We start from the raw sequence: 27,439 nt of genomic DNA, 5'->3' as shown, positions 1-27,439 counted from the left end.
TGGGCAGGGGAGGCTATGGGCAAGGATGTCCCCATCCCGCCAGAGGGACCTGCGGACAACATCGACCCTGTTTGACAGGCAGACAAGAGGCCAGCAGAGGGCAAGGCTGGGAGCCCGATCAAGGGCCGACTGGTGACCTCATGGCGGATGCCCGGGGATCGGCCCACGCTGTTCAATCCGTTCCTGCTGTCCCTGGGGGTCCTCAGGTGGCAAAGGGTAGGCTGGCTCTCTCGGGGGCTGAAGGGGCAAGGATGGACAGAGAGGGGCGGTCCCAGGGGGTCCCCTGGAAGGGGAGTGGGCTGCACAGCTCCTGAGCTCCCTGGTCTCTTCCGATTGAGTGTCCCACCTCCGGGGCAGGGCTGGGGGTCCTCTCAGGGGTCAGGGTGAGGGGTGACTGATGATCTCACACCTGAAACCTTCCAGTCTGCAGCTCTCACCAGCCCTGGGCCAGGGAGCCAGGTGGGGGAGAAGGGAAGCGGGAAGCCTTCAGGGGCTCTGGGACCGCAGAGTGTGTCTCAGACCTGGGCCCACGCCAGTTTTACAAACATCTGGCATTACGTAACCCATCCCCTGCCCAGAGAGGCCTGTAAACAACCAGGCCTCTGCTGGGGGCTTCTTCAAGGGCAGGGAGGGGAGGCAGCTGTGACTTGCACCCTCCTGCCCCTTCATAGGAGAGAAGGCGGCTGGCATCTGCAGGGGCAACAGGCTGCCCTTACTCGGTGACAGGCCTCACTGCTGTTGGTCAGGCACCTTGGAGACAGTTGGCCCATTTTGCAGATGAAGGGACTGAGGCTCCTGTGGGGACTCAAGGCTGCAGGGAGGACGCAGGGTCAGGATACAGAGATGGAGAAGGCTGTCCAAAAGTGCGGTTCCCCACCCACCTCACAATCCCCTCTCTATTGCTTTTTGGGGTTAGGGCACCGAGCAGCCAGGCAAACATGGTTATCTGGGCAGGGCAGCAGCTGCTCTGACGAAAGGTCACCAACATGCAGCAGGGCTGGCCGGCAGGAAAGGCAAGTCAGTTCTCAGTAGAGAGAAGGGGGAGAGGGGTGGGGAGGAGCACTGTGGGATGATGGTGGCAGTGGTGGTAGCCAGCAATTATTGTGCACCTACTGTGTGCCCTGCTCCGTGTTCAGCGCCTGGCCTGCCGGACTCCAGTTACTCCTCACCAGCAGGCCCAGTTATTCCCGATGTCCGTGGTATAGATGAGGAAATGAGGCTCAGAGGAAAAGTCACTTGTTCTGGGTCACACAGGGATAAGGGGCAGAGCTGACATTCAAACTCTGCTCTGGCTGACCTCAGAGCTGTGTTTACAAATCCTCCCTGGGCAGTGTGTGCTGATCTCCTCAGCGCTCCTGGGGCCCTTAGAGTCACCACTGATAGCCCAATGAGCCAGATGTGGCAACTGAGACTTGGGGAGCTTGGGAGCAGCTGTTCCCCATCTGGGGATGAGAACACTGGGGCACTAGGGATAGGACTGTGCTGGCCTCCCAGATGGTTATCAGAGACACTTCTAAACATGTCTCCCACCGGAGTCGGCCCAAGGCCAAGTACCAGAAAGCCTGGGCTCAGATTCTGTCTCTGCTCCTAACTTGTGTGCTTCGGACCACTGTCTCCCTGCTCTGAGACTCAATGAACAATGGTTTGAGACTTGACAACCCCAAAGTCGGGTGGCTCTGGTCTCTGCAGGCTTAACATTGCACCTCTGGGTCCCTGAGGCTGTGTCTGCTCTCCTGAAGCAAGTTGTAGTTTCTTCATTTATGTATTCATTCATCTGACCAGTGCTTACTGAGGATGTACTGTGGCCAAGGCTGACCTTGGGGTGCCTCCAAGGGACAGAAAAATCCTTACCCTGCTCACAAGGAGCATCGTGAGCAGAGGACTCTGATGTGCACTGCTCAACACAGTGTGGCCACTACTTTAGCGGAGGAATTCCAGATTCAGGGAGCACCGAGGAAGGAGTTTCTGACTTTTAACACTTTGGTTCTCTTTGAACTGAGACTTGAAGGGTGAGGAGGACTTTTTTAGACAAACTTCTGGGGGTGGCAAAAGAGTTTGTGTGTTGGGGTGGAAAGAAAGCAAGGGAAGTGTTCCAGACATGGCAATCAGGAGGTCCAGAGGATGTGGCTTACCCTGGGAATTCCCAGCAGGCCAGTGTTGTGTCCCTAGTGTGGAAAAGGTGTGTGTGAGGATGGGGATCGCAGGCTGGATGCCAAGTGACCTCCCGGCCCTGGGAGAACTGGCAGCTTTGCGCGTGGGCACACTCTGGGCACACTGGAGGCACTAGAAGCCAGGAAACCAGCAAGGCGCTGGTGCTGTGGGCCAGATCCCCATAGTGGGCGGGCTCTTCTGCTGGCTCCCTCCTCTCTTAGGCTGAGAGCCTGAATGAAGTGCAGGGGGAGGGCGGGGAACCGCACATGTGCCAGAGGCCACCAATGTCTCCCAAGGTGGCTTCCTTGCGGCCGCATCCCTCAGGCCGCATCCCTCACGGTGGGGAGGCTCCCGGTGGGTAATTCTGACAAAGAACTTCAGCTCCCTGGGTTTCCGTTTCTTTATGTGTGAAAGGGGATAGGAATTACAAGAGCAATGATTTTTGAAACCTAAATCAAAGCAGCAGAATAACGGAAATGAAAGTAACCCAGGCTTGCTCAGTAATCCCATCCAAGGACAGCTAACTAGGGATAAGGAGGTTGTTCCATGTGCTTCACTTGGATTAATGGTTAACATGCTCAGGACGGGGCCATAATTCCTATGCATTGCTCCTGGGCTGCTTTGAACCACCATGCCACGGATGGGAAGTCGTGCATGTACCACGGGTGGTTGAAACTGGCTGGAACTTGTTAATCCTTAGAACAACCTCGTGAGGGAGTAGCATTAGCCCATTTTACAGAGGGTGAAATTGAAGCACAGATAAGTGGAGTGCCTTGCTTAAAGTAACAACAGGGTTTGAATGGCTGTGCAACACAGGCTATCACGTGCATTTAGCAACAAATTCCATCCTTCATCTGCAGGACTCCGATGAGCTTTAACAAACTGCCAATGCTCTTGCAAACTGAGCGATGGGTGTACACCCACACCCAGAACCCAAAGCAAAATCTTTAACAATTCCGACTTTTACTGTGTGACCTGAGGCAAGTCTATTCACCTGTCTAAACCTCAAATGTTATTAGTAAAATGGGGACAAGGAGCTCTGCCTCTCAGCTCTGTGTTGAGGACGAAAGTCCACTACATAGGTAACAAGTGGGAGCCGCCGAGTCGTTAGTACTGGGTGTTTTGCCCATGTCTCCATCCAACCAGGCATAGAGAGACCTAGTGGCCCCTGCGGTGGGGGCTGGAGCCGAGCGACAAGGGGCCCACGTCCGAAGATTCCCCAGCCCCCCCGTGCCGTCGCCTGACGGAGTCACCTGCGCGCCGAGTCCTTCCTTCCTCCCAGTCCCGCGCCGCAGGACAGAGAAGGGTCCGCCCTCCTAGCCGCCGCCCCCATCCGCTCGCCCTCGTCACCCTAGCGCGTCCGCCCCTTCACAACCGGCCCCGCCCTTGGGCTCGTCCCGCGTTCTCATTGGCTAGCGGGTTGCCCCCGCCGGTGTTTGTCCCGGCGTCTCCTCAGGCCATTGGCCCGCCCAGATCCTCCCAGGAAGTTTGAAAAAAAAAAAGTTTTATGGGCGGATGGAAGGGGCCGGGACCGCGGCGGGGAGGGGAAGGACTGAAGTTGCGGCCGAGAGAGGGGCAGCGGCGGCGGCGGCGGCGGCGTGCCCGCGCTGCGCAGCCCGGTCCGAGAGCCCCTTCCCCTTTCCTGTCTGCGGCCCCCGCCGCGCCGGGCCGTCGCCATGACGGTGAGTGCTTGCGGTAGCCTGCGCGCCCCGGCCGGGTGGGGGCGACCGCCGAGCAGCGCGCTGGGGCGGCCCCTGCCCACTTCCTGGAGCCTGACGGGGCTCGGGTGGACCCACACCTCGGCACCCCCGGAGCCCAGGCGACCCTTGGCGATGGGAATGACCCGTCCCAGGGACGCCCCCCCTCCTTTAGGGGACAAGTCACGGACGGATCCAGGGCGAGCTTTCCCCCCTTCTCGTTCGCCCCTTGGGTGAAGACCTGTTTTCCCCAGGCTGCCAGGGGTTCCGGACCGCGGGAGGAGCGCAGACCGGCCGGGCAGGAGGATCCGGTCGTCGCCAGGGTCGGGATCGGGGCGCTAACCTGGACTGGGAAGGGTGGCCGCTGGCCCGAGGTTGGGGCTGGTGAGAAGGGCGCGTCGCGAGAGCCCATTCTGGGACATCCGAGGCGGTGTCTTTCCGGGCTGGGCCGCAGGGGGCCTTGGGTGGGGCGAAGTGTGAGTGGGGTGGGTGCATGATGCCCGGGTCTGTTTTTCCTGGCATTGGGCTCTGAGCAAGCCTTTCTGTACCTGTGGCTTACTTATCATTAGGAGCCTCACCGCCCTACTCGCTGTTCTTCCCTTTTCACAGCAAGGGTAAACTGAGGTTTGAGGAAGGGCGTTGGTGAGCTGACCAAAGGAAGAAAGATCCCCTTCCCAAGTCAGTCGGGCCACCTGATGGGTGATCTTTTAGAAGGGAGGGGTGTGGCTGCTCTTGATTTCTGGCCACTGCCCTTGGGAGGCTCCCAGAGGCTGGGAGGAGGATGAGCAGGGTGTGTGCATGTGCACAGACGCCTGTCAGCCTTGGGGGAGTGGAGCCCTGGTGAGGAGTGGGCCGGGCTGTAGGGGGCATGGTGCGGGGAGCCCTGCCCCTGTGAGCCTGATGACCTGGCCCTGCTGCCTAGACTTCCTCTGCCTCCACACATCCTGCCACCTCCCTCCTGGCCCTTCCTGTTGTCAGGAGCCTCATTTCCCTGGCAGGGAGTAGAGTGGGCTGTGGGTTGAGCTGCGTCAATGTCTGGGTCCAGGTGGAGGTGGTCGAACTGGGTGCTTTTAGGGTCCTTGATGAATCCCTTAAGGTTGGTGGTCCTGTCCACACTAAACAGCAGGGGAAACTGAGGTGTAGAGCGGTGAAGTGACCCATCCCGGGGTTCAGGTTGGCCCCTGGCTAGGTCAGAATTTGTATCCAGATCCATCCCAGTTTTTCTTCCAAGGGAGAGATAAGAAATGTACACAGTTGCCGCTCCCAGGACAGCAAGGGCTGAGGGTGAGGCTACTAGGTGCAGCATGCTGGGAGGAGGGACCCTGCGTCACTGCTAGTACAAGGAGGGGTTCCCAGGCCTCAGGTGGAGATGGATTAGGGAAGGGGGCAGAACGTTCAGAGGAGGCTGCAGTGTGGACCAAGGCTGGTGGCCACGTTTGGGGAGTAAAGAGAAGGGGCTTGGGAAGGGGGCCTTAAGGCTTAGAAAGCAGCTTGGGCTTTGGGTTGGGGCAGTGGGGAGCCATGAGAGGTTGCTGAGCAGAGACTCAACTCATGATCACCATTCACAGTGCTCACTGGATTCATCCTGGTCCCATTCAAACCGAACCTGCTCCGAGCTGGTGTTCTGCAATGCCCTCTTCATGGCCTCCTCTCCCCTGGCACATCTCCCCAGTCCCACGCCCAGAGCTCAGCCATCTGCACAGAGCAAGTGGCGCAGCTGCTGGGGATGGGTAATAGTTCAGAGGTGTCAGGGAGCTGGTGGTTTTCGGTGCCCCGGAATCAGGATCCGTTTTTTTCCACTCCCTCTAAGAGCCTCAGCCCCAGTGCTGCTTTGCTCAGGAGCCTCATCTCTCTGCACTTCGGGGCATCAAATTATATACTTGTTCTCTTGTTTACTGTCTGCCTCTCCCCTAAGACCCACAGGGCAGGGGCTGTGGCTCTTGCTCACGGCTGATGTCCTGCCCTGGGACAGTTGCCTGTTGCTTTAAAGAAAAAAAGACACCTTGACCCCCCATCTCTGCTGGGTCCCAGTGGGAGAACAGCCCAGCAGGAAGGGCAAGTAAAGTCCTGGTGTGTCAGAGGCTGTGTGAGGGATGGCAGGAGGGCAGGGTGGGGGCAGCTGGCACAGTGTGTGGTGAGTGCTGGGAGAGGGGCGCAGAGGTGGCAATTAAGCTGGGGCTTCAGGAATGAGTAGGGACTTGCTCAGCAATGGCAGGGGAAGCCTAGTATTTCAGGCCAAAGGCACGGCAGCTGTGAGAGGTTCAGAATCAGCACATTGGAGAGTTGGGAGCACCTCGAGGTGGGGCCCAGATCAGAATGGAGATTGAGGCCTCCTGCCATCTGAAGGCAGCTGTTTATTTTAGAGCCACCCCTGGAGATTCTTTTGTTTGTTTTTTGAGACAGGATCTCCCTATGTATTCCAGGCTGGCCTCGAACTCACTATGGAGTCCACGCTGGCCTTGTAGCAATCCTCCTGCCTCAGCCTCCCAAGTACTGGGATTACATGCCCAGCTGCTTGGAGATTTTAAGGAGATTGTAACATAGGCCTTTTTGAGTGGTAGCCCTGGCAGTGTATGCTTAGAAGGGGCTGTGGCCAGGGTCTGGGTGGAGGGCAGTAAGGGCCATTTGGTGCTCCTCAAGGGGGCCAGAGGAACTGAGGCCCTTTGGGTGTAGAAGTGGCTGGGCATCAGGAGCTGGGGTGAAATTGCACCGTAAGTTGACAGTGGCTATAGGTTTCCCTGCCAAGGGGCTTAAAGACTCACTTTGGCTGGGTATTCTGGGGCATACCTGTAATTCAGCACTTGGGAGGCTGAGGCAGGAGGATTGCTGAGAGTTCAAGGCTAGCCTGGACTACATAGTAAGACCCTGTCTCCAAAAAAAAAAAAAAAAAAAAGGACTGGCTGGACACAGTGGTAGGTGCCTGTGTTCCTGCTACTGAGAAGGCTGAGGCAGGAGGATCAGATGTTCAAGTCCAGCCTGGACAACTTAGCAAGTCCCTGTCTCAAAAAAATTAAAAATGCTTGGGGTGTAGTTCGATGGTAGGGCGCTTGCCTAGCATGTGCAAGGCCCTGGGTTAAGATCCTAGCATTGGAGAAACAGATGCAGCCTCCTCTCCCCAAGGTCACTGTAGTAGGTCATGTGTGACCAGACGTGTGGCATGTCATTGCTGGCCCAGAGAGGGTCACCAGGGCTGCTGTACCTGCAGCATGTCCAGAACTTGTGGAAAGCTGGCTGGAAGGGCAGGAGCCTCAATCACTTGTCACATCAGGCAGCAGAGAGGATGTGACTTAGGAAGGTCACAGCCTTTGCCCTTCCCAGGCAGCCCTGGTGGTCCCTGCAGCCTGTCACTGTGGCTAGGGAGCCCTGGCTCAGCTGCCAGAGCCCCAGGGTCCGTCTCTCACCTGACTAGCTGTTGCCTGCGTGTCCTCCAGGCTCGCCCTGGTCAGCCAGGTGAAGCCAGCTTGGTGGATCTATCCCCAGGAGCTTGGCACCTTAGGGCCAAGGTTGAGAGAGGGCCTTGCCCCCAAAGCACAGGACTTAGAAGCTATTTTTTCTGCAGCCTGTCCTGAGTCCTGTGAGGCCAGGCCCTGGAACTGTGGTGGTCCCGGGCTGAAGGGAAGTAGAGGCAGTTGTGGTAGTCATCAGTCTTCAGTCTTAGCTTGGGCACAAGTGGCTGGACAGAATAGAGAGCACACGGAACAAACACAGCCCCAGGGTTTCCTGGCTCCTCTCTCTGATAGGTATGCAGGGCGAGGCTGCCAGCCTGTTACGGTCGCCCTCCTTGGCTCTAGATGCCCAGGATGCTGGCTCATGCCCCTTTCAACTCACCTCCTTCACCTGAGGAGGAGACTGGGGCTCCCTGGATGGAGGTTGGGAGAGCTGCCACGTCGGTCGGCTCCAGTTTCCAGCTGTCACCACCCACCCCACATTGAGCCCTGCCGTGACTCCTTCTGCGCAACCAGACACCTTGGGCTGGTGAGGCCGAGATGTAGGCACTGATAGGTGGGCTCAGAGCCATGGCAACAGGTGGCCACCTCCTCCCTGCCTGCCTGCCTGGCCCGCCCTGCTTCGCCTCCCTGTCTGTGGGCAGTTGAGGCTGCGGAGGGACCCAGCGGGCAGGAGGTCTGGTGGTGGTGCCCTCCACATGGGCAGTCAGGAAGATGCCAGGATGAGCAGTTTTGTCACTTAGGTGGGGCAGGGTGTCTGGTTCACAGGGCCCCGTGGACCATGCTGCATCTAGGAGTCCCCAGACCCCGGGGCTGTGCCCCCCTTGGCAGGACCCAGCAGGTAGGGGTTGCCAGGACTGAGATGCCATGGCCTTTCCAAAGAGACCTAGGGGATCCAGAGGCTTTTCTGACCCCAGCCAAGGACCGGCTCACTTTTCAGGGTCTCTAGGAGGCGAGGGAAGAGCCGGACTGGCTGGACTACAGGTCAGTGGGTGGAGTGGGCACAGCACTATGTGATCCTGGTGGCACCTGGGCCTAGTCAAGGAGGACCTGGACAGATCGCTCATCTCTTTTTTTTTTTTTTTGTACTGGGGATTGAACTCAGGACCTTGCACTTGTGAGGCAGACAGCAGAACCACTGAGCTAAATCCCCGGCCCTAGATTGCTCATCGCTTTGCAGGCCAAGTCCCCCGAACCCCCCATTCCCCTGCTTGCCTAGAAGGGAGCTCGGACATCTGTGGTGTATGTGTCAGCCACCTGGCCCAGCCTCCTGGCTCCCAGAGAATGTTGGCTGTTGGGGAAAGAAGCCAAGGCTACCTCAGTGTTAGGGGGCCTGCTTGGATCTGGGGGTTCCTGGGCCCTTAACCCTCTCTACTGACTTCTCAGAACCTCATATTATAGACTTGGGCAGGGTGGGTGCAGCAGCCCCTCCCAAACGGCTTTCTTGGGGCCTGACCCACCTGCCTCCGCATCTCCCCACAGCCCGATCTGCTCAACTTCAAGAAGGGATGGATGTCGATCTTGGATGAGCCAGGAGAGGTAGGAGGGCTGGAGCGGGAAGGAGAGGTTGGCTTGGGCCACTGCAGGGTTTCCTTGCCTGTCCAGCCTTGTAGAGACACAGCCTCTGGGAGGAGGTGGGGCCAGGTGAAAGTCCCAGGGGGGAGCATTTCCTCTCCAGGGGAAAGGGCTGGGCATGTTTCCGTGGGTGGAAGGGACAGCGGCTGCTGGTCATCTGCCTCCTGGGCAGCGTGCTTGTGCAAGTCACTAGGGTGGATGTCTCCCTGCCCCCACGCCCTGCACACCAACCCCTGCTCCAAGTGCTTCTTACCTCTTATCTCTTGATGACCCTGGCTGGGAACCTGAAGGTCTGAGGCAGGACGGTTCGTGTGGAACATCTGGTCCAAGACACACAGATTCCCACACTCGGTCCCAAAGCTGGGGCTCAGAGCAGGGGCTCAGGAGTCTCACCACTGTGGGGCCACACAGCCTTCTCTAGGCCTCATTGGCCACATCTGTGATGTGGCATGAAAGGTAATGGGTAAAGATCACAGTCACAGAGATCAAGCATGTACAGGGTCCCACCTGATGCCCACTGGAGAGTCTACTTGTGACCCTCCCTTTCACTAATGCATCCATCCTGGGAACCAGAGGGTACAGTGGCTGTTTCAGCAGCTCTGCCCTTTCGGCTGCCAGGCTGGAGCCAGAGAGCTGGAGCTGGCTCCCTGCCCACCTGGCCTGGGAGGGGATGGCTCCTACCCTGGCCTGCGTGTGCCTGCGGCTGTGCTCTGCATGCAGCCCACATGCTGGGCAGGGCCCCTAGCCAGAGGGAATCTCATTGTGTTTCCTGCCCTCATGCTTTCTTCCCCCCCAGCCCATAGCCTTCCATCCCTGCCGCCTGCCTACCGTCCCCTGGTGGCTGCTGTCCAGATTCACACAAGGGCTGGCGTACTGCCAGTGACCCCCTCCTGGCCTCCCCACCCAGGGTCCCCAGAGGGCAGAGGGATTACGGGCCCCACCCAGAACTGGCCATTAGTCATCCTCTTTCCAAGGGCTCTGGAATGTCCGAGCTGGAAGGGCCCTGGGAGTACAGTCCACCCAGCCTCCGGGTGCACAGATAGGAGGCAGCCCCTTGAGCCTCCATCCCTGCCAGGCCGGGCTACATCTCAGGTACCCTAGGGCCAGAACTGGGGGCTGCAGCTCCACCTCAGACACAGAATAGGCCAAGCCATTTGCCATGGAACCTGCCCCACTCTGCAGAGAAACACTGAGGTCCACTCAGGCCAAACAGGGTGGCCATAAGGGACCAGCCTCTTAGAACCTTCCCCAGCAACCTGGTGCCTGTCCCTGTGCCGAGTGTACAGGGGACAAGCAAAGGTAATAGGTAATTCTCACCTTGCCAGTTAGCTTTGGGCCTTCCCAGTAGCCCTGCTATACAGATCAGGAGCCTGAAGGTCAGCAAAGTGGAAGTGCTGCCTGAAGGCATACAGCTAGCAAAGAAACAGTCACTCCTAGGTTCCTGGACACTAAAACCCTCTCAGCAGAGGCAGCATAGAAAGAAATAGTGTCATTCTTTTTTTTTCTTTTTTTTGAGACAGGGCCTCACTATGTAGCCCAGGCTGGCCTCAAACTCACTGTGGTCCTCCTGCCTCGGCTACCCAAGTGCTGGGATTACAGGCATGCGCCACCACAGCTGACATTTTTTTGAGATTATTTTCTTTTTTTTTGGTACCAGGGATTGAACTCCAGTCCTTACACTTTCGAGGCAGGTGGCAGAACTCCTGAGCTAAATCCCCAGCCCATTTTTGTATCTTTATTGAAGTTTGATTGATTGATCGATCGATTGATTGATTGATTTGTGGTACTGGGGATTGAACCCAAGACCTCATGCATGCTAGGCAAGCACGCTATCACTGAGCTACATGCTCAGCAGTAGTGTCATTCTTGCATATGCAGGAAAACTACTCTGTCCCAGAAGAAGGAGACTAAGTACTTGAAAGAACCAAACAGGTTGGTGACAGAGCTTGGTGACTGGGGGAGCCCCATGTCATGCACTGACCCTGGCAGTGGGTGGACCTCCCTCAACTGGCATTCCAGTGGTGTGACCAGAGCTCGGAGGCAAGCTGAGCTGGGCATGTGTGGCATCAGGCTGATCTGGTGCCTTGCTCCTATCCTGCATGTCCTGTCAGCCTACACTGAACTAGAGCAGAGAGGTACCGCACACCAACACCCTGATTGTAAATCAGGACATAGGGCCAACCAGTAATCTCAATACTCGGGAGGCTGAAGCAGGAAGCTCACCTCCAGTTTAAGGCCAGCCTGGGCTACATAATGAGACTCAATCTAAAAAAAAAAAAAAAAAAAAAAATCAGAGCGTATCCTTACACCGAATGCAAGATCCAGCTAGCAGATCAAGAAGCAGACTATGGCTAGCACTGGTTCGGCTGCCATGGGCCTCTTTCCAGTCCCCTCTGGACATTTGTCTGACCACTGTGACAATCTGGAGGGGTGGGGGCATATGGAAAAGATTTGCAGAGTTCTAGCCACACTAAGTCCCTCACCTGCTAGGGAAGTGACCTTCCACAGGTCACACCCCTCTCTGTGCTGCACCAGGGGAGGTGTGTGAGGAGGCTTGGCGATCTTCAGAGAGTTCTGGGAGGATCATCAAATTAGAGAAGGGACAGGGAGGGTGTGGTTGTGGAGGAGAAGCCAGCCCATGTCACAGACACTGGCCCCGTGGCTCCAAGAGGTAATGGAGGGTCCCCCTTCAAGTATGGCTCTCTAGCCTGACTGTGTGCAGAGTGGCTGACCTTCAGCCACCCAGAACTCCAGCAGAGTCGCAAACACAGGGCCCTCATTCCACCTTCCTGCAAGGCTTGCCCCTTGGTCACACACCTCTCTTCACAGTGGAAGAAGCACTGGTTCGTGCTGACAGATTCAAGCCTCAAGTATTACAGAGACTCCACCGCTGAGGAGGTGAGGCAGCTGGTGCCAGGGAACCTCTGGGAGGGCTGGATGTCCTGGCTGGGGTCAGTGCCATGAGTCTCCCCAGGACCCATGTGGACCATGATGGCTTCCTCTGCTCTAGGCAGATGAGCTGGACGGCGAGATCGACCTGCGCTCTTGCACGGATGTCACCGAGTACGCAGTGCAGCGCAACTATGGCTTCCAGATCCATGTGAGTCTGCATGCAGCTAGGGGAGGGCGACAGTGCAGCTGGGCTCGCAGAGTTGACCCAGAGACCCTGTCCTCACTGCCAACACCTAAGGCACCCGGGGAGAACACGGAGCCAGCATGCTCTTCCAGGGTGGAGGAGGGGAGCCCCCCCGCCCCCGACCTCAGACCGAAAGTAGAGCTACCTTGGCTGGGGTCTGCGGTGGGGAGGGAGTGTGTGTCTGGCCATGTGGCATCATGCCCATGGTGTGGACTTGCAGACCAAGGATGCTGTCTACACCTTGTCGGCCATGACCTCGGGCATCCGCAGGAACTGGATCGAGGCTCTGAGGAAAACTGTGCGTCCAACTTCAGCCCCCGATGTCACCAAGTATGTCCTGGGCTGGACTGGGTCCCTGGGGGAGGGGCTGCCCCCTGCACCGGGGCTCTCGCCTGGGGGCCCTGTGGCTGTGCCTTCTGGGCCCGCAGTTTCTCTAGCAGCAAAATGGGGAGAGAGCAGTGAGCATTCTCGACATTCATGCAGAAATTCATTAAGGATTTTGGGTCTGCCCCACCATTCCATCACAGTCCCCCACATCCTGAAGGGGAGGGACAGGGTCCACGGCTGCCACAGGAGAGGACAGGAGACTTTGTGTTACCTGGCGGCAGAGCCCTCTTTGGGCTGGGGCTTGCAGCCACTGGGCAGCAGGAACAGAGCATGGTATTGAAGGGGGCTGAGTGGAGTCCCCCACCTGGCCACGCTCAGGCTGTTCAGCCTTAGGCCAGTGGCTTTCCTGTCTAGTTTCAGAGCCCTCATCTGTCACATTGGCTGTCATGTCTGCACATGTGCAATGTGCCCAGAGCCCTTTGTAAGGACCATGACTTAATATATAGGCTCTGCTGCTTTAATAAACTGCAGACCAGTGGCTTAAGCAAGATAGGTGTTTAATTCATTCTCAGGATTGGCCAGAGGTGTGGAGCCCGGCCTGTGGGCATCCCTGGGGCCCTTGGCTCCCTGCTTGACCTCTGGCTGCAAGGGTGCCGCCTGGGCTCTTCTGGAGTCCCAGCTGGGAGCCAGGGTCACCTAGCTCCTCAGAGGGAGCTGCCTGTCACAGCCCAAGGGAACATGAGGTCACTCCTGGGCTCTGAGAAGTGCAGCTTCCGGCTGGTGACTATGCACCCAGCTATTATGGAAGGGTAGCACTGCCATGGTCACTCAGAGTCTCAGCAGCCTGTGCTGTGTGCACGCAGGCATTGCTGTGCTCACCCTGTCAGCAGTGACTGACTCCCCCGCGACTGTGGGCCTCCTGAACTCAGGGCCTTGTCTCATACATTATTTTGTTGCATACTTTTTAAATTTTTTCATTTGCAGTATTGGGATCACACCCAGGGCCTTCACACTGAGCTGCCTCCCCAGCCCTTTTTTATCTTTTATTTTGAATTTTGAGACAGGGTCTTGCTTAGTCACTAAGTTGCCTGGGGTGGGCTCAAACTTGGCAATCCTGCTGCCTCAGCCCCCCAGAGTCCTGAGATTATAGGCATGTTCCCCCATGCCCAGCTGTTTCATACTTTTAATAGTAACATGCTTACAGTGCTGACAGAGGGCTGCCTGATTGCTTTGCACACATTGTTCACTCAGCCCTCGAATTTCTGCTGTGTGGGGTAGTGGTGCTGTTGCATATGACAGATGAGGTAACTGAGACTCCGAGCAGGGAAGGGAGGCAGACACATGGGCCCCTGCTGGAAAGTGGTGGAGGTGGGATGCCTCCAGGGTCAGCTGACTATGATGCCAGAGTTCTCAGCCATGAGGGTGGGCTGCTTGCCTGCTGGGGTCCATGTGCACAGGGCCTGGCACCCAGGTGCCCCTGGAAGTGCTCTCGAGTGGCCTAGGTCCCCCTGATGGATCCCTGCTGGTGCCTTAGGCTCTCGGACTACAACAAAGAGAACACGCTGCACGGCTACGGCCCCCAGAAGGGCTCCCTGAAGGTGGGGGAGCAGCGAGCTGGCTCCGAGGTTGGAGGGCGAAGCGGCACCCGCAAGGTGGATGGGCACCGGCAGTCCCTGGACTACGTGGAGCTCTCACCCTTGACCCAGGGTGGCCCACAGCGGGCCCGCACCCCGGCCAAGCAGGAGGAACTGGAGCGGGACCTGGCCCAGCGCTCTGAGGAGCGTCGAAAGTGGTTCGAGGCCACAGACAGCCGGGCCCCTGAGACTGGCGAGGCGCCACGCCGGGCCCTGGGCGCCCCACTGACCGAGGATCAGCAGAGCCGGCTCAGTGAGGAGATAGAGAAGAAGTGGCAGGAGCTGGAGAAGCTGCCACTGCGGGACAACAAGCGGGTTCCCCTTACGGCCCTGCTTAACCAAAGCCGCAGTGAGCGCCGGGCGGCCCCGAGTGACACCCACGAGGCCCTGGAGAAGGAGGTGGGCCCCTCACACCCATGCTCCCCCACTCCCTGTGTGCCCCGGCCTTTGTCTTGCATACCCACAGCGACAGGGAGCTCACTCCTGATCTCTCACCACCCGGTACCTTAAGCTCCCTGTGAATAGGAATCTTCTTCCTGGGACCGTGGTGTTTTGTTTTCTCCTTCCTAGCTGTGCCTTTAGTAGCCACAGAGAAGGGAAATAGGAAGCCGAGAGCGGAACTGTTTATCTTGCATCTCCTCTGTGCCAAGCCTTGTGTGATCCCACTTGGGAGACCTCACTTTTTACCAGTGGGGAAACTGAGGCTCAGAGCTATTTCCCCAGCTGCTATCACAGTGTGGTTGGTAACTGTGACTGCAGTGTGGTGTACCCAGCCCCACCTTATCTCTAAGCCAAAGTTTTCCCAGGCAGGATATCTCCCCTTTTTTTGTTTTTGATGTTGTTGTTTGAGACAAGGTCTTGCTCTACAGTTCAGGCTGGCTTTCAGCTCACTATGTAGCCCAGGCTGACCTAAACTCGTGGCAGTCCTCCCAGCCTCCCAAGTGCTGGGATTACAGGCTTATGCCACTATGCCCAGCTAGGATGTCCCTCTTGCCCACTCCTCCACACTAGGGCTGGTGGCCCTTCTCAATCCAGAGCTGTTCCCAGCACCAGGGATCTGGGCTTGTACCCATATGGAGCTGGGAGCCCGGGCTTCTCCTCTGGCACCTGCTGACCTGGTCTCCCCCTATAGGTGCAGTCTCTTCGTGCCCAGCTGGAGGCATGGCGAGTCCGAGGGGAGGCTCCTCAGAACGTACCCAGGTCGCAGGAGGACAGCCACATCCCACCAGGCTACATCTCACAGGTAGGGCTGAGTTGCTGTCTCGTGGGGTTGGGGCAGTTTCTGGTTGCTGTGTTATCTGAAAACAGCTGACATTTTGGGAGCCCTTACTGTGTGCTGGGACCCGTGTGTGATGGCAGCTTTTGACATGCATCATCTTGTTTAATCTCCCCACAGCTGGTGGGCATGATCACTGTGCCCATTTTACAGACAAGGCCACTGAGCTCTGAGAGGGTGTGTGATTTGCCCGAGGTCACCCGGCCTGCAGGTGTCAGAGGTGGGATTTGAGCCTGGGTCCAGCAGACTGCAGAGCCTGTGTGTGAGTCCCCATGTGACACTCTGCACTTGGACCCCTTCCCCTGCACCACCCTGGGGAAGTGAGGAGCCAGTGGCTCTGGGTGTCGCCCCCCCACTAAGCACAGGGAGAGCCTGTCCGGGTCTACCAAGGAGGCCTGCAGGACATGCATCATGGGCTGATTCCCACCTCCTCCGGGTACCCCTGTGCCCCAGGGAGTGAGCACATGTCCGCCTTGGACAGTGGCTCTCAACTGGGGCTGATCTTGTCCCCCAGAAACATTTGGCTCTGTCTGGGGCCACTTTTGGTTGTCAACACTGCGACAACTAGCTCTCCAGAAAAAAATGTGTGTGTGTGTGTGTGTGTGTGTGTGTGTGTGTACACGTATTTATTATAAGTTTTCCTGATATAAAAGATGTTTAGTATATAATTTACAAATAAAAAAATATATAACACTTTTTTGTGACTTCCATGTAGCAAGTGGGTTTTTCTCAGAATGCTGTCAGTGAGTTTTCCACACACTTCTATCCATAGCTAACTGACCACATGTAATTCTGCTGTGTACAGGGGTGGACATTTTTGTTTATGCTAATGAGTGAATTGAGAAGACCGGGAAACTATTTTTTCTCAGTCAGTGTTGCGAGCAACTTCTTTGCTGAGGTGTAAGAATTTTCTTTTTGAGACAGAATCTTTTATTAAGGATGTTTTTGCATTCTTTTTATTCTAGTACAATGTAAAGGTTGTAGACCTGACATTCTTTAAGTTTCATTATGTTTTTAGTGTTTTCTCGTCACTTGCTTAAGTCTAGAGAATCTATAAAACAATGAATGAAGTCCTGATTTGTAACGTTACTAATTGCTGCAGTGTAAACACACTTATAATAGACATAAGTACAATAATAAAGTGAAATGATAAAGTGCTGTGAAATAGGGAAAAAAAGTGCTGTAAAATAGGAAGTGACAAATTTTGAGTATCTATTACTTTTGTTTTTAATGTAATTAATTTAATTATAAATATATACGTTTAATTTTTAAAAATGGCATTGTACTGGGCATAGTGGGACATACCTGTAATCCCAGCACTCAGGAGGAGGCTGAGGGAAGAGCATCACCTTGAGTTTGAGGCTGGCCTGGACTACATAGTAAGCTCAAGGCCAGCCCAAACTAGGTGGCAAGACCCAGTCTCTAATAAAACAAAACTTTAAAAAGGCCTTGCTTATCAGCCAAGTTACAAAATTTCTAAAAATTTGAGTCACCTGTCTGCGGCCAGCACGGGATTCCCCGAAGAAGGAAAGAATGCTGGGATTCCAGGCCCTGGGGAGCAAGATCCTTCTAGAAGTTTTCAGGGGTGGGGATGGTCCCAGTGAGGGGGGCTCCAGCAGGGTTTCCCAAGGGTCAGACACCGATCCATGCAGTGGCCTGTGAGTGGGGACATTGGCTGTGGCAGGAGAAGAAGGCACGTTGGCCCCTATGGCAGATCCTCCAGCGACAAGCTGAGTCGTATTCCAGAGGCCTTAGGAGGTCACCAGCGAAGTGGGAAGGTGGCCTGGGAGTACAGGAGGCTAGGGAGAGGCCAAAGCCTAGGTCTAAGGAGCTGGGCCAGGGATGGAGCGGGGCATCAGAGGAAGAAAGATTTAGGACTTGGTGACTGGGTCCTGGGGACACGGGCCTTGAGGCTGCGGCTGGCACACTGTAGGGCAGTGGAGGAGGGGCAGTTCAGTGAAGAGGACAGGGACAGTCAGGACCTGGGGGTCCCTGGCCTTGGGGAACCAGTATTGTCTGGCTGGGCCTTTGAGGGAAGGCTGGGCCCACATGGCAGCCTGGCTGCTGGGAAGACCTCCGAGGCCTTGCCCAGGACTTTCCGGCCAAGCCCTTGTCTGGGGTGCCTCGAGGCGCCTCTCCGGGAGTCCCTTCTCTTGAATCAGAGCAATTCCTTCCTCATCTGCTTTGCTATCACAGCCTGCTTTCCATTCCATTTGGAGAAAATTTTCTGGCATTAAAGTGAAATTTGCAACGCACTGCTCCGGTTTCTCTACTTACAGATGGGGAAACCGAGGCCCAGAGAGCTGGTGTGACCTTTGAGCTATAGCCAGACCTGGACTCCAAAGGCTGTTAGCACTCTGTCCTAGGTCGCAGCGGGTGGGGAGGGGAGCAATGGAATTGGAGAGGGAAGGGAGAAGGAAATAGTCCGAAAATATTTGGAAGCTGGGCGTAAGTAGGGTGGCAGAGCAGAGGAGCCGAGTCACAGGAGTTCAGGCACCCAAAGGAGGTGGCTGGAAGTTCCCTAGACCCTGATAGCTGGGGCCCAGGATGCCTGGCCTAGTGACTCAGGCTCAGTCAGAGTCCCCTTACAGGGCGGGGGACCTTGCCACTGCAGGACAGTCACGGGGCGGGGGGGGGGGGCGTCCCTCACACTGGGATCCCAGTGCCTTCTGTGACAAAGCGACCTTTCCAGCCTAATGTGAGGGGACTGACATTTCTCATCTACTTTGACATCTGCCTCATGTCAGAGGTGTGCCCATGGAGGACTCCTCGGCCCCTTGGGAAAGTCTGTCAGAGCAGTCCCTGGCTTGCTAGAAGCTCTCCGCATGGGCTGATTTCTACCTCTTCCCATTACCTCTGTGCCCCATCAACCCCCAGAGTCACCTGCCTGTGCTGGCCCTTTAAGACTGCAGGCTGCACCCCAACAGCGAGGGAAGGGGGAGGCTGACCTTGCCCCTGCAGGGAGCCTTGTGGGTGGTCTTGTGAGACCCGCTTGACACATGCTGAGGCTGAAGCTCAGAGAAGGCAGGGCTTGTTCAGATCCTTTGCAGGGACCCAAAGCCTGTAGGGCTCCAAAGCCAGGTCCTAAGAGGGGGGACAGGCACAGAGGCTCAGCAAGCAGACATCCCTCCTTCCACTCAGAACACCTGGCCCCAGGGGCCCCTTCCTTCCCTCCAGACAGTCCACAAGTGAGCAGGGAACAGGCCCTGCTGGGGCTGGTGGGTACAGTCCCTTCTCAGGCCCTCTGTGCCTCAGTTTCTTCAGTAGCTCTTTCTCCTCCCTTTTTAATGACCTTAAACATTTTTGTTTGTTTGTTTTGTTTTTTGAGGCAGGCTTTGTAGCCCAGGCTGACCTCAACTCACCAGTTCTTAAACATTTTTTTAAACTGTATAAGAAACACATTGATACTTTAAAAAGTAACTCAGAGCCACTATGCCTGCCTCACACACGTAAGGTCTTGAGTTCGATCCCTGGTACCTGGAAAAAAAAAGTAACTCAGAGCTAGGTGTGGTGGGGCACCCCTGTAATCCCAGCCAGCCCTCTGGAGGCTGAGGCAGAAGGATCCTCTCAAGTTCAAGGCTAGCATGGGGTACATAGGTACTACAATCTCCTTCCATACTTTTCCTGTGTTTTGTTTCACCAGTTGGGACCACAGCACTTGTGTCATTGGGAGCCAGCTTTCATTCCTTGGCTTCTTGGACACCTGTCTGCAGCACCTTTCCAAGGTGGCACGTGCATCTTTTAACTGCCCTCCAGGGTGCTTTGTTGGGCTCAATCCCATCATTTATTTAAAGATTCCCCATTTTGCCACTTAACTTGATTGCAACTCTGACTCTATTTCCAACATTGCCTTAGGGAATACCTTTGTCTCTAAGTCTCTGTACACATGTGACTTCCTACAGCTCATTCCTAGAAGTGGGCCTGCTGGGTTAAAGGACAGGGTTGTTACAGTCCAAGGATGCTGCCACACAGTCCCCACGCACCTGTCACAGTGGGCAGTTCCAGCAGTGGGGATTCCCAGGCTTTTCCCATCTTGTCTGCAAAGCCCTGTTTTGTATTAAGTCATCAATTTCAGTTCAGGGACTAAGCACCTGCCACATGTGCCCTGGTGTGGACCCAGGACTCAGCTGGGTATTATTGTTGGGCAGAGGCAGAACCTTTGGAGGCTGGGGAGACAGTACCCAGAGATGGCTAGGAGGGCGATTTCAACTGGGCTGCAGGCAAAGTAAACCAGCCAAGGAGAGACCAGTGCAAAAGAATGTTCCAGGCAGTGGGAAGAGCATGAGCTACAGCTCAGAGGCCTGAGCATGCCCGGGGTTGTTTTGTAACCGAGGCTATTTGGTGGGTAGGGCTGGGCAGGGATGGGGCCACAAGGGCCACCATGGAGCAGAGCTCTGACCTGGCAGGAGGAAGCGCTCCGAAGGGTTGAGGTGGGAAGGTGGCAGGCGAGGTTTGGGGATCGAGTGGTGGGGGCAGGTGCAGGCTGGTGGCCCTGGCTCTGGGGACACCCGTAAGCCTGGCTCTGAGGCTCCTTGCCTAGCAGGGCCACTGAGGGGCAGCAGGGGTGGCCCTCATCCCCAGCCTCTGGCCCACAGGAGGCCTGTGAGCGAGGCCTGGCAGAGATGGAGTCCTCGCACCAGCAGGCGATGGAGCAGCTGCAGCGACACCACGAGCGAGAGCTGCAGAGGCTGCAGCAGGAGAAGGAGCAGCTGCTGGCTGAGGAGACAGCAGCCACAGCCTCAGGTGAGCACCAGGGAGGGAGCAGGGAGGCCTTTAAGACAGAGGCGGGGGTGTTGGGGTCAGACGTGGGGCGAGGGGTCAACCTAGGTTGGAAGCCCCCAGAGCTGGTCTCCGGCCCTGCTTGCAAAGGGGAAACTGACCCAGTAAGATACCTTCCCACAGTGGGTTGACTCTTATCCCTCAGGGGTCTGTACCCCATTCTGGGGGAGTGCCATAACCCTGGCACAGGAGCCCCACTCTGCCCCACATGTGCTTCACAGGAGCCCCCTTAGTCCTCCACTGAGCCTCCTTAGCACCCCACCAAGCAACCCCTTTCACAAGTGAGGAAGCTGGACCTCCGAAGAGTCAGTGACTTGTCCCAAAGGGTAGGGTAGGCGTGGTGGCGCATGCCTGTAATACCAGATGTGCAGCTTTCGGGTGGCAGAGCTGGGGTCAGAACCAGAGCCCTCTGACTGCAGAGCCACTCTGAAACCCCACCCCTACCCCCTAAGCTAGAAACAGGAAATGCCCCAGATGCTTGCTCATCTCCTCCAGCCCTGCTGTCCTCAGCACAGGTCCTGCATGTCCCTGGCACATTCTAGGCACCCTCAGGGGTCTGCAGGCTAACAGAGGGCACGGAAGAGTGCAGGCGATGCAGAGCCCACATCCCACCCACACTGGGCAAGCACTTTATCCACTCAGCCCATGGTCCCTCCTGCCCAGCTGTGGGGGCCCTGTGCCTGTGCGTTAGGGAGGTCACCAGGGCAGGCTGCAGATATTGGTTACCCTGCCCTGGCAGGGGCCAGGTGTCACCCTGTAACCAGCACTGAGGCTTCACAGGAAGATGGATGTGAAACCACAAAGACCATAAGTAGCCTCTTCTCCCTGGGCACTGGGAATTGCCCACCAGAGGGTGATGAGAAACTTTCAGGGTTCAGAGCTTTTTGGATTTTGAAATTGTGGGTAAGCCAGACATGGTGGCCTCTAATCCCAGCACACAAAAGGCTGAGTCAGGAGGATCACCATAAGTTCAAGGGCAGCCTGGTTACATAGAGTCTGAGGCCAGCCAGAAGAACTACATAGTGACACTGTCTGCAAAAAAAGTGTGGATAAAACTGAATGAGGATTTAATTCTTACCACAACCCTGTGTGATGTGAAAACAACACAGTCCTTGGAGCCCATAGTCTGAGAAATGGAGCTACTGTGCTGGTCTTCACCCTGTTGGACCTTGTTGCAGACATGCTGCATGCAGCTTCCAGTAATGCCCTAGAGAGAAGGTGCTTTTGTCCCCCTTTCCATATAAGGGTCCTGAGGCACAGAAGGGTCAAGTGACCTGCACAATCACACAGATTTGTCCTGACTGCAGACCCCGAGCTCTGGGCCCTGGGCAGGGCAAAGCAGACAGGTGTTGTTCAAAGGCTCTGCAGGGAGTGTGCCCACTGGGGACCCTTAACCGGAAGCCACTGGCAGCGACAGGTGTCAGTGGTTGGACACTGGGCTGTCTCCCTGGGGCGGTGCATCCTCCCCTGACAGGCAGAAAGCAGCTTTCCCAATGACACTCAGCTCAGGACGCAGCCTGGACAGCTCTGCCCCCTGGTCCAGTACTCTTTGCACCTGGCTTCCTGTCCTATGTTCACCTTAGTGTTGCTCCTCTCCATTCTCCTCCGCCTCTTCCCTCTTCCCTGCTCCCAGCCATCGAGGCCATGAAGAAGGCCTACCAGGAGGAGCTGAGCCGGGAGCTGAGCAAAACCAGGAGTCTCCAGCAGGGCCCCGATGGCCTCCGGAAGCAGCACCAGTAAGGCAGCACCTGGGCCCCGGGTCTGTGGGTTGTGGGCCTCTGGGCCAGGGTAGGTGAGCTGGGGACTTTGCTCAGGCCCTGGGAAGAGGGCACTTGGGTCCCCCCAGGTGAGATCCCAGCCCAGCCCCATGAAGTACCGGGGACCCAGGGCCTCAGGTGGCCCCCGGCAGGCCCCCACTTGTCTTGGGGGTTGGTCTCCCCTTCTTCACCTGTTTGTCCCCTGGAGCTGGGCTGCAGTGCCCCTCCTGGCCAGTAGGTGTCTCTCCCATCCCAGCACAGCCTTGGACTGTGGGGTCTCTCGGGGCTTTAGAGAGGCCACTCCAGGTGGCCCTGTCCTCTCCCAGAGGACACACCCACCACCCAGAGTGGCTGTCCCTACTCACCCCACACCGGCTGAGGGCAGACTGCAGGAAGAGCCCAGGACCTTGGAGGGGTGTGAGAGCCCAACACGGCCTGGCTGTGACAGGTCCGATGTGGAGGCGCTGAAGCGGGAGCTGCAGGTGCTGTCCGAGCAGTACTCACAGAAGTGCCTGGAGATCGGGGCACTGACACGGCAGGCCGAGGAGCGGGAGCACAAGCTTCGGCGCTGCCAGCAGGAAGGCCAGGAGCTGCTGCGCCATAACCAGGTGGGCCTTACAGTGGCCACGGACTCAGGCCCATCTCCAGCCTTGACTGTTCCTCCCGCCCTAACCATCCCTCCCTGCAGGAGCTGCACGCCCACCTGTCAGAGGAGATTGACCAACTGCGCAGCTTTATGGCCTCGAAGGGCACCAGCGACAGCTGTGGGCGTGGCAGTGAGCGGAGCTCCTGTGAGCTGGAGGTGAGCGCCTCCCTGGGCCTGGAGTCCCTGCAGGGGGGCTCAAGCCTCTGAGGGGCCGGGCCTGGGCCCCATCCCTGCTGGGCCTGCTTCCCCTGGTCAAGTCGGCAGCACGGTCCCTCAGGCTGGGAGGGCTCATGGGGTTGCCCACCATGGTCACATGGCCTGGCCCACCGTTAGGGCCCCAGCGTGGCTTCCTTTTGACCCCCTCACCCCAGTCTTGGACCCGGTGCTGTGTTGGGGCTGCAGCAGAGATGACAGGTCAGAGCAGGACCCCAGGGAGTCTGCGGGGTGGTTCCTCGGGGCAGGTTGGTGTGGCTGTTTGAGGCTCGAGGCAGAGAGAAGCCAAGCTGTGGGCACTGCAGGCCTCAGGAGCTCCAGCCTGTGGCCCTGGGTCAGCCTGGCCCCGTATCCCCAGGTGCTGCTGCGGGTGAAGGAGAATGAGCTTCAGTACCTGAAGAAAGAGGTGCAGTGCCTCCGGGACGAGCTCCAGACTATGCAGAAGGTGGGTGCCCACCAAGGGCCAGGTGTGGAGGGCATACTCTGGGGCCACCTCGGGCCCAGCCTGGGAGCAGCACCCCTGCCTCAGCCTCTCTTCCCCTGTCTTCATGCCTCCCACAAAGGCATCACTGCCCCTAGTTACTGACAAGGAAACGTAGACCAGGAAAGGGGAAGTGACAAGGCCACACTACTCTATTTATTTAGCATTACTTAATTTTCTTACTATTACTGAGCCCTCTTGTGTGCCAGGCACCATGCTAGGTGTTGGGGATACACGTGTGGATGGACAGACCCAAGTCCCCACCTGTGTGTCAAGTGTGATCCAGTCAGGGCTGGGTCATTCTTGGCTGCCGGGTCCTTGATCAGTTTGGGGCAGGATGTGGCAGCATTGGTGGCTCTGAGTGGCACTGTGGTTACCGCCCTTGGTGAGCAGACAGTGTTTGTTCAAAGCAAAGTCCTGAGCCCTGGACCACTCACTTCCCTTCGCCTTCCTAAGCCCCAGTCCCTCCCTCCACCAGGATGAAAGTGACAATAGGCCCCAAAGTGCTAGGAGGGATAGGCCCAGGGCTGGGGGCTTCGGAGGGCTGAGCCGCTCTGTGCTGGCCAGCAGGGGGCAGAGAAGACATGGTCACCCCCTCCTCACCCTCCAGGACAAGCGCTTCACCTCGGGAAAGTACCAGGATGTATATGTGGAGCTGAATCACATCAAGACTCGGTCCGAGCAGGAGATCGAGCAGCTGAAGGAGCACCTGCGCCTTGCCATGGCCGCCCTGCAGGAGAAGGAGGCCATGCGCAACAGCCTGGCGGAATAGAGGTGGGCGCCTCGGATGCCAGGAGGCCTGGACCCACCCACATCTGTCCCGAAAGTGGCTTCCGGTGCTCTGTATCTTTGTACTGGGAGGAGCAGCCCAGGCCAGTGGCAGGGAGGGACCTGCTCAGCTCCTTGCTGGGCAGCCTCCTCAGCCCTCAGCATCCATCCTCATCTCCCAGGTCCTCCAGGTCCAGCCAGCTGCAGACCCTCCAGCCCAAGGGGACCAGTGGCCTTCCCTGATGGATGGAAGTCAAACGCCAAGCTTCCTCCCACCGTCTGTGGTCCGCGGGCGCATATGCACCTGCCACACACACACAAACAGGTACACACAATCATACACATATACATACACGTGCACACACACAAAAACACTCGGCATATCTGAGTATGCCCCTCGCACTGGGTCTTACCTTGCACCTTCTTCAGGATTTTATATGTGAAGAGATTTTTATATAGATTTTTTTTTTCCCAAACACTTTATACTTTTTTTTTTTTTTTTGGTACCGGGGATCAAACTTGGGACCTTGCACTTGTGAGGCCAGCGCCGGAACCACTGAGCTAAATCTCCGGCCCATTTTATACTTTTTAAAAAAGCAAACTCGGTGCCCTGTGCCTCCACACTGGCTCTGCTCTGTCTCCGGCCTCTGCTTGGGCTTCTGGGCGTTTTCCCTGGCGGTGGACACTGCCCAGGAGGTGTGGGAAGCCGGCCCCCTCCTCCCACCCTGCCTCCTACTAACGACTTTCTGCCCTGGGTGAACCCACACCCTGTGGCTCTGGACAGAGGGGCAGAGGGACAGAGGGAGCCAGCAGTTCCATGTCCCCTCTGAGGGGCACTGGGCATGGAACCGCTGGTGTCACCCATGAAGGCGCCTCTCTCCTCCTCCGGGAACCTTCTTAACTTAATAAAACATTCCTGTGGCTCTGATGTCCTGGATGGCCAGGCAAGGTGGGATGTGGAGACTGGGGTTTCTTAGGGTGGCTTCCTGCTCACACCCTGTCCTTCCTGATGTTGGTGGCTGCTGGTGGCCGTGGGCTTCTGAGAAGGACAGGGCTGAGAATCCAGTTCTTCCACAGGGCAAGGACTGCGACATTCCTGTGTGGCAGCAGGGAGTCCAGCCCACCCTGATCTAGTGAGTCAGAAGGTGCCTCTTTACGTGTCCCCAGTGAGTCAGGCCACCTCACATTCTGAGAGGTCTTGAAGCAAGGCCCTGAGCCCAGGCCTCAATAAGGGGGCAGGAATGGAGGCTGCCCTTGACCATGGCCTCGGGCAGGTCACATCCTGCCCTGGAGTCTCAGGTGGGTTTTTCTTCCAGCCCCAATCCTGTGAGGTTGTTCCCAGGCCTGGATGGGGCTGGGTGGGGGGAGTCAATGTGACCATCCCAGGCCCCCCAGGACGGATGTCCCATCATGGCTGTGTCAGTCTTGGTCTCATGTGGGGCCGAGCCACAGAAATACTACAGTGGGTCGGGTCTCAAAGGCTGTGGGAACTCTGAGGAAACCCCCACCCAGCTACAGCTGCTTTTGGAAGCAGCTTTGAAATAGCATTTTCCACATGGGAAAGTCACAAAGGGCATCGTGAGCAGAGGGAGCAGCAGCAGAAACCCCAAGCATTGCTGGTATGTGCTGGGAGAGACCATGGGCAGTGGCATCGCAGCACTGGGAAGTAAAGCTCAGGGGCGGGCAAGGCTTGCAGTTCTGCCAGGGGGATGCAAAGGAAGTCTGGGTGGGGAGGAGAGGGCCATCTGCAAGGTCTTCTTTACTTTTCTTTTTTTTTTGTACTGGGGATCGAACTCAGGTCCTTGCGCTTGCGCAGCAGGCGGTGAAACCACTGAGCTAAATCCCCGGCCCCGGTCTTCTTTAGTTTTGAAAGGGAGGGAGGCCCCTCTTGGCCTTGGGAAAGCATTGCCAGAAGTTTTCATGCTGCGCCATCTTGTCTCAGCCATGCCCTGCAAATGAGAGAAGCCAGGCTCCCCGGCCATCCACCCATCCAGCCTGCTCCGGGACTCCCTGTCCTGGATGAGTAGTGTCCCAAAGCCACTGGGAGATGGGATGTCTGCAGTTGGCAGCACCACACCCTCAAGAGCTAGGCCAGGGCCTGAGCACCCCCACCCTGGCTCCCATCCTCAGCCTCCATTGCTGCATCAGCGCATCTCACACCTGGCTGTGGCAGCGTCTGACTCACTGGCCTCCCCACCCCCACCCTGTCCCCAGGCCTGCCTGAGTGAGCAGAAAGGAACAAACCAGGCCAACATGAAAATATGCTCCCTGTCTGTCCTAAGTCATCGGGCACTCCGCATTAAAAAACAAGACCTCAACAGCCAGATTACGGTAGCACACGCCTGTCATCCTACCACTGAGGGAAGCTGAGGCAGGAGGATCCAAAGTTCAAGTCCCACCTGGGCAACTTAGCAAGACCCTGTCTCAATATAAAAACATGAAAAGAACGAGGGACCAAACTCGGGACAAAGGCCATGGGTTTAATCCCCCAATTCCCACTATCACAAACAAAAGCAGCCAGGGGTGGGGATGTAGGCCCGTGGGAGAGCGCTCATCTAGCAAGCACGAAGCCCTGAGTTTAATCCCTAGCATGGCAAAAAAGAAGCCAGGGTTCTAGCAGGTGCCCAGGTAACTACCAGGGGAAAACTTCATCGCCTCAGTTGTACATGGAATTTGGCCCACATGACGTGGCTGCAGGGTCTGGCCCAGGCCAGCCTTCCCAGCTCCTACCCCAGCTGCTGCTTCCTTGTAGCCACCTCTGGGACATTGCTGACTGGCGTCCCTGTCCAGGCTGTGTTTTCCCATCTGTTAAAATGGGGGCAATCCTGTCCCTCCCCAGGGGCTGTCGGAATTGAGCCATCAGCTGCTGTGTGGCCAATGGCCACCACCTTCACAGCTCAGAATAACAGTTTCTATTATTACTCCCGGTCCTATGGGTGAAGCAGGCTCGCCTGGGAGGTTCTCTTGGTGTTCCTTTTGCAGCTGTGGTCAGACAGAGGCCAGGGCTGGAGTCCCCTGTCTGGATGTCCAAGATGATGTCTTTCTTACAGGTCTGAGGTCTCAGCTGGGACGTCCTTGAGTTTCATGTGGCCATTTCCTGTGGCTCCCTCCCAGCTTGGCAGTCTTAGGACAGTCTGTAGTCTGGCTTCCTGCAAGGTAGTCAACTTCCCTTAGAGCTTCAAGAAACCCAGGTAGAAACCAGACATGGTGGCACACACCTGTAGTCCAGCATTTGGGAGGCTGAAGCAGGAGAGTCTCAAGTTGGAACACAGCCTGGATAACTTAATGACTTAGCAAGACCTTATCTCCAAAAAAAAAGGATGGAGATATAGTACAAAAGGGTTCGATCCCCAGTACCACAAGAAAGAAGGGAGGGGAGAGGAGGAGGGAGAAGGGGAAGGGAGAAAAAGCTTGAGAGAGGAAACAGGTGGAATGGTATACCTCTAATCAGGCTTGGGAACCTGTGGCATTGCTTCTACTGCGTTAGTCAAAATGTCACAGAGCCAGCCCAGGCTCCAGGGGATGGGACAGCACCGGGGCCCGACTGCCAGGG

At 56.8% G+C, this 27,439-nt stretch overlaps 1 protein-coding gene across 1 annotated transcript in view; it reads left to right on the top strand.

The window, feature by feature from the left end:
- Triobp (TRIO and F-actin binding protein) overlaps window positions 1-24,814 on the top strand; it is a 53,515-nt gene extending 28,701 nt beyond the window's left edge. The window contains 14 exon segments of the mRNA XM_087213910.1: window positions 79-216; window positions 8,777-8,833; window positions 11,699-11,767; window positions 11,880-11,969; window positions 12,226-12,335; window positions 13,867-14,365; window positions 15,099-15,209; window positions 19,838-19,985; window positions 21,655-21,757; window positions 22,227-22,386; window positions 22,467-22,580; window positions 22,996-23,082; window positions 23,729-23,892; window positions 24,069-24,814. Coding sequence (XP_087070036.1) covers window positions 79-216; window positions 8,777-8,833; window positions 11,699-11,767; window positions 11,880-11,969; window positions 12,226-12,335; window positions 13,867-14,365; window positions 15,099-15,209; window positions 19,838-19,985; window positions 21,655-21,757; window positions 22,227-22,386; window positions 22,467-22,580; window positions 22,996-23,082; window positions 23,729-23,890 — 1,848 coding nt within the window. The 3' untranslated portion in view covers window positions 23,891-23,892; window positions 24,069-24,814.
- Window positions 24,815-27,439: the final 2,625 nt, after the last annotated feature.

The sequence above is a fragment of the Heterocephalus glaber genome, unplaced genomic scaffold (genome assembly GCF_053883595.1).
Source record: "Heterocephalus glaber isolate CG9 unplaced genomic scaffold, H.glaber_assembly_v1.0 deba00001444, whole genome shotgun sequence".
Taxonomy (NCBI): Eukaryota; Metazoa; Chordata; class Mammalia; order Rodentia; family Bathyergidae; genus Heterocephalus; species Heterocephalus glaber.
Note: the sequence above shows the minus strand (reverse complement) of the source record. Positions and strands in the feature narration are given on the sequence as shown.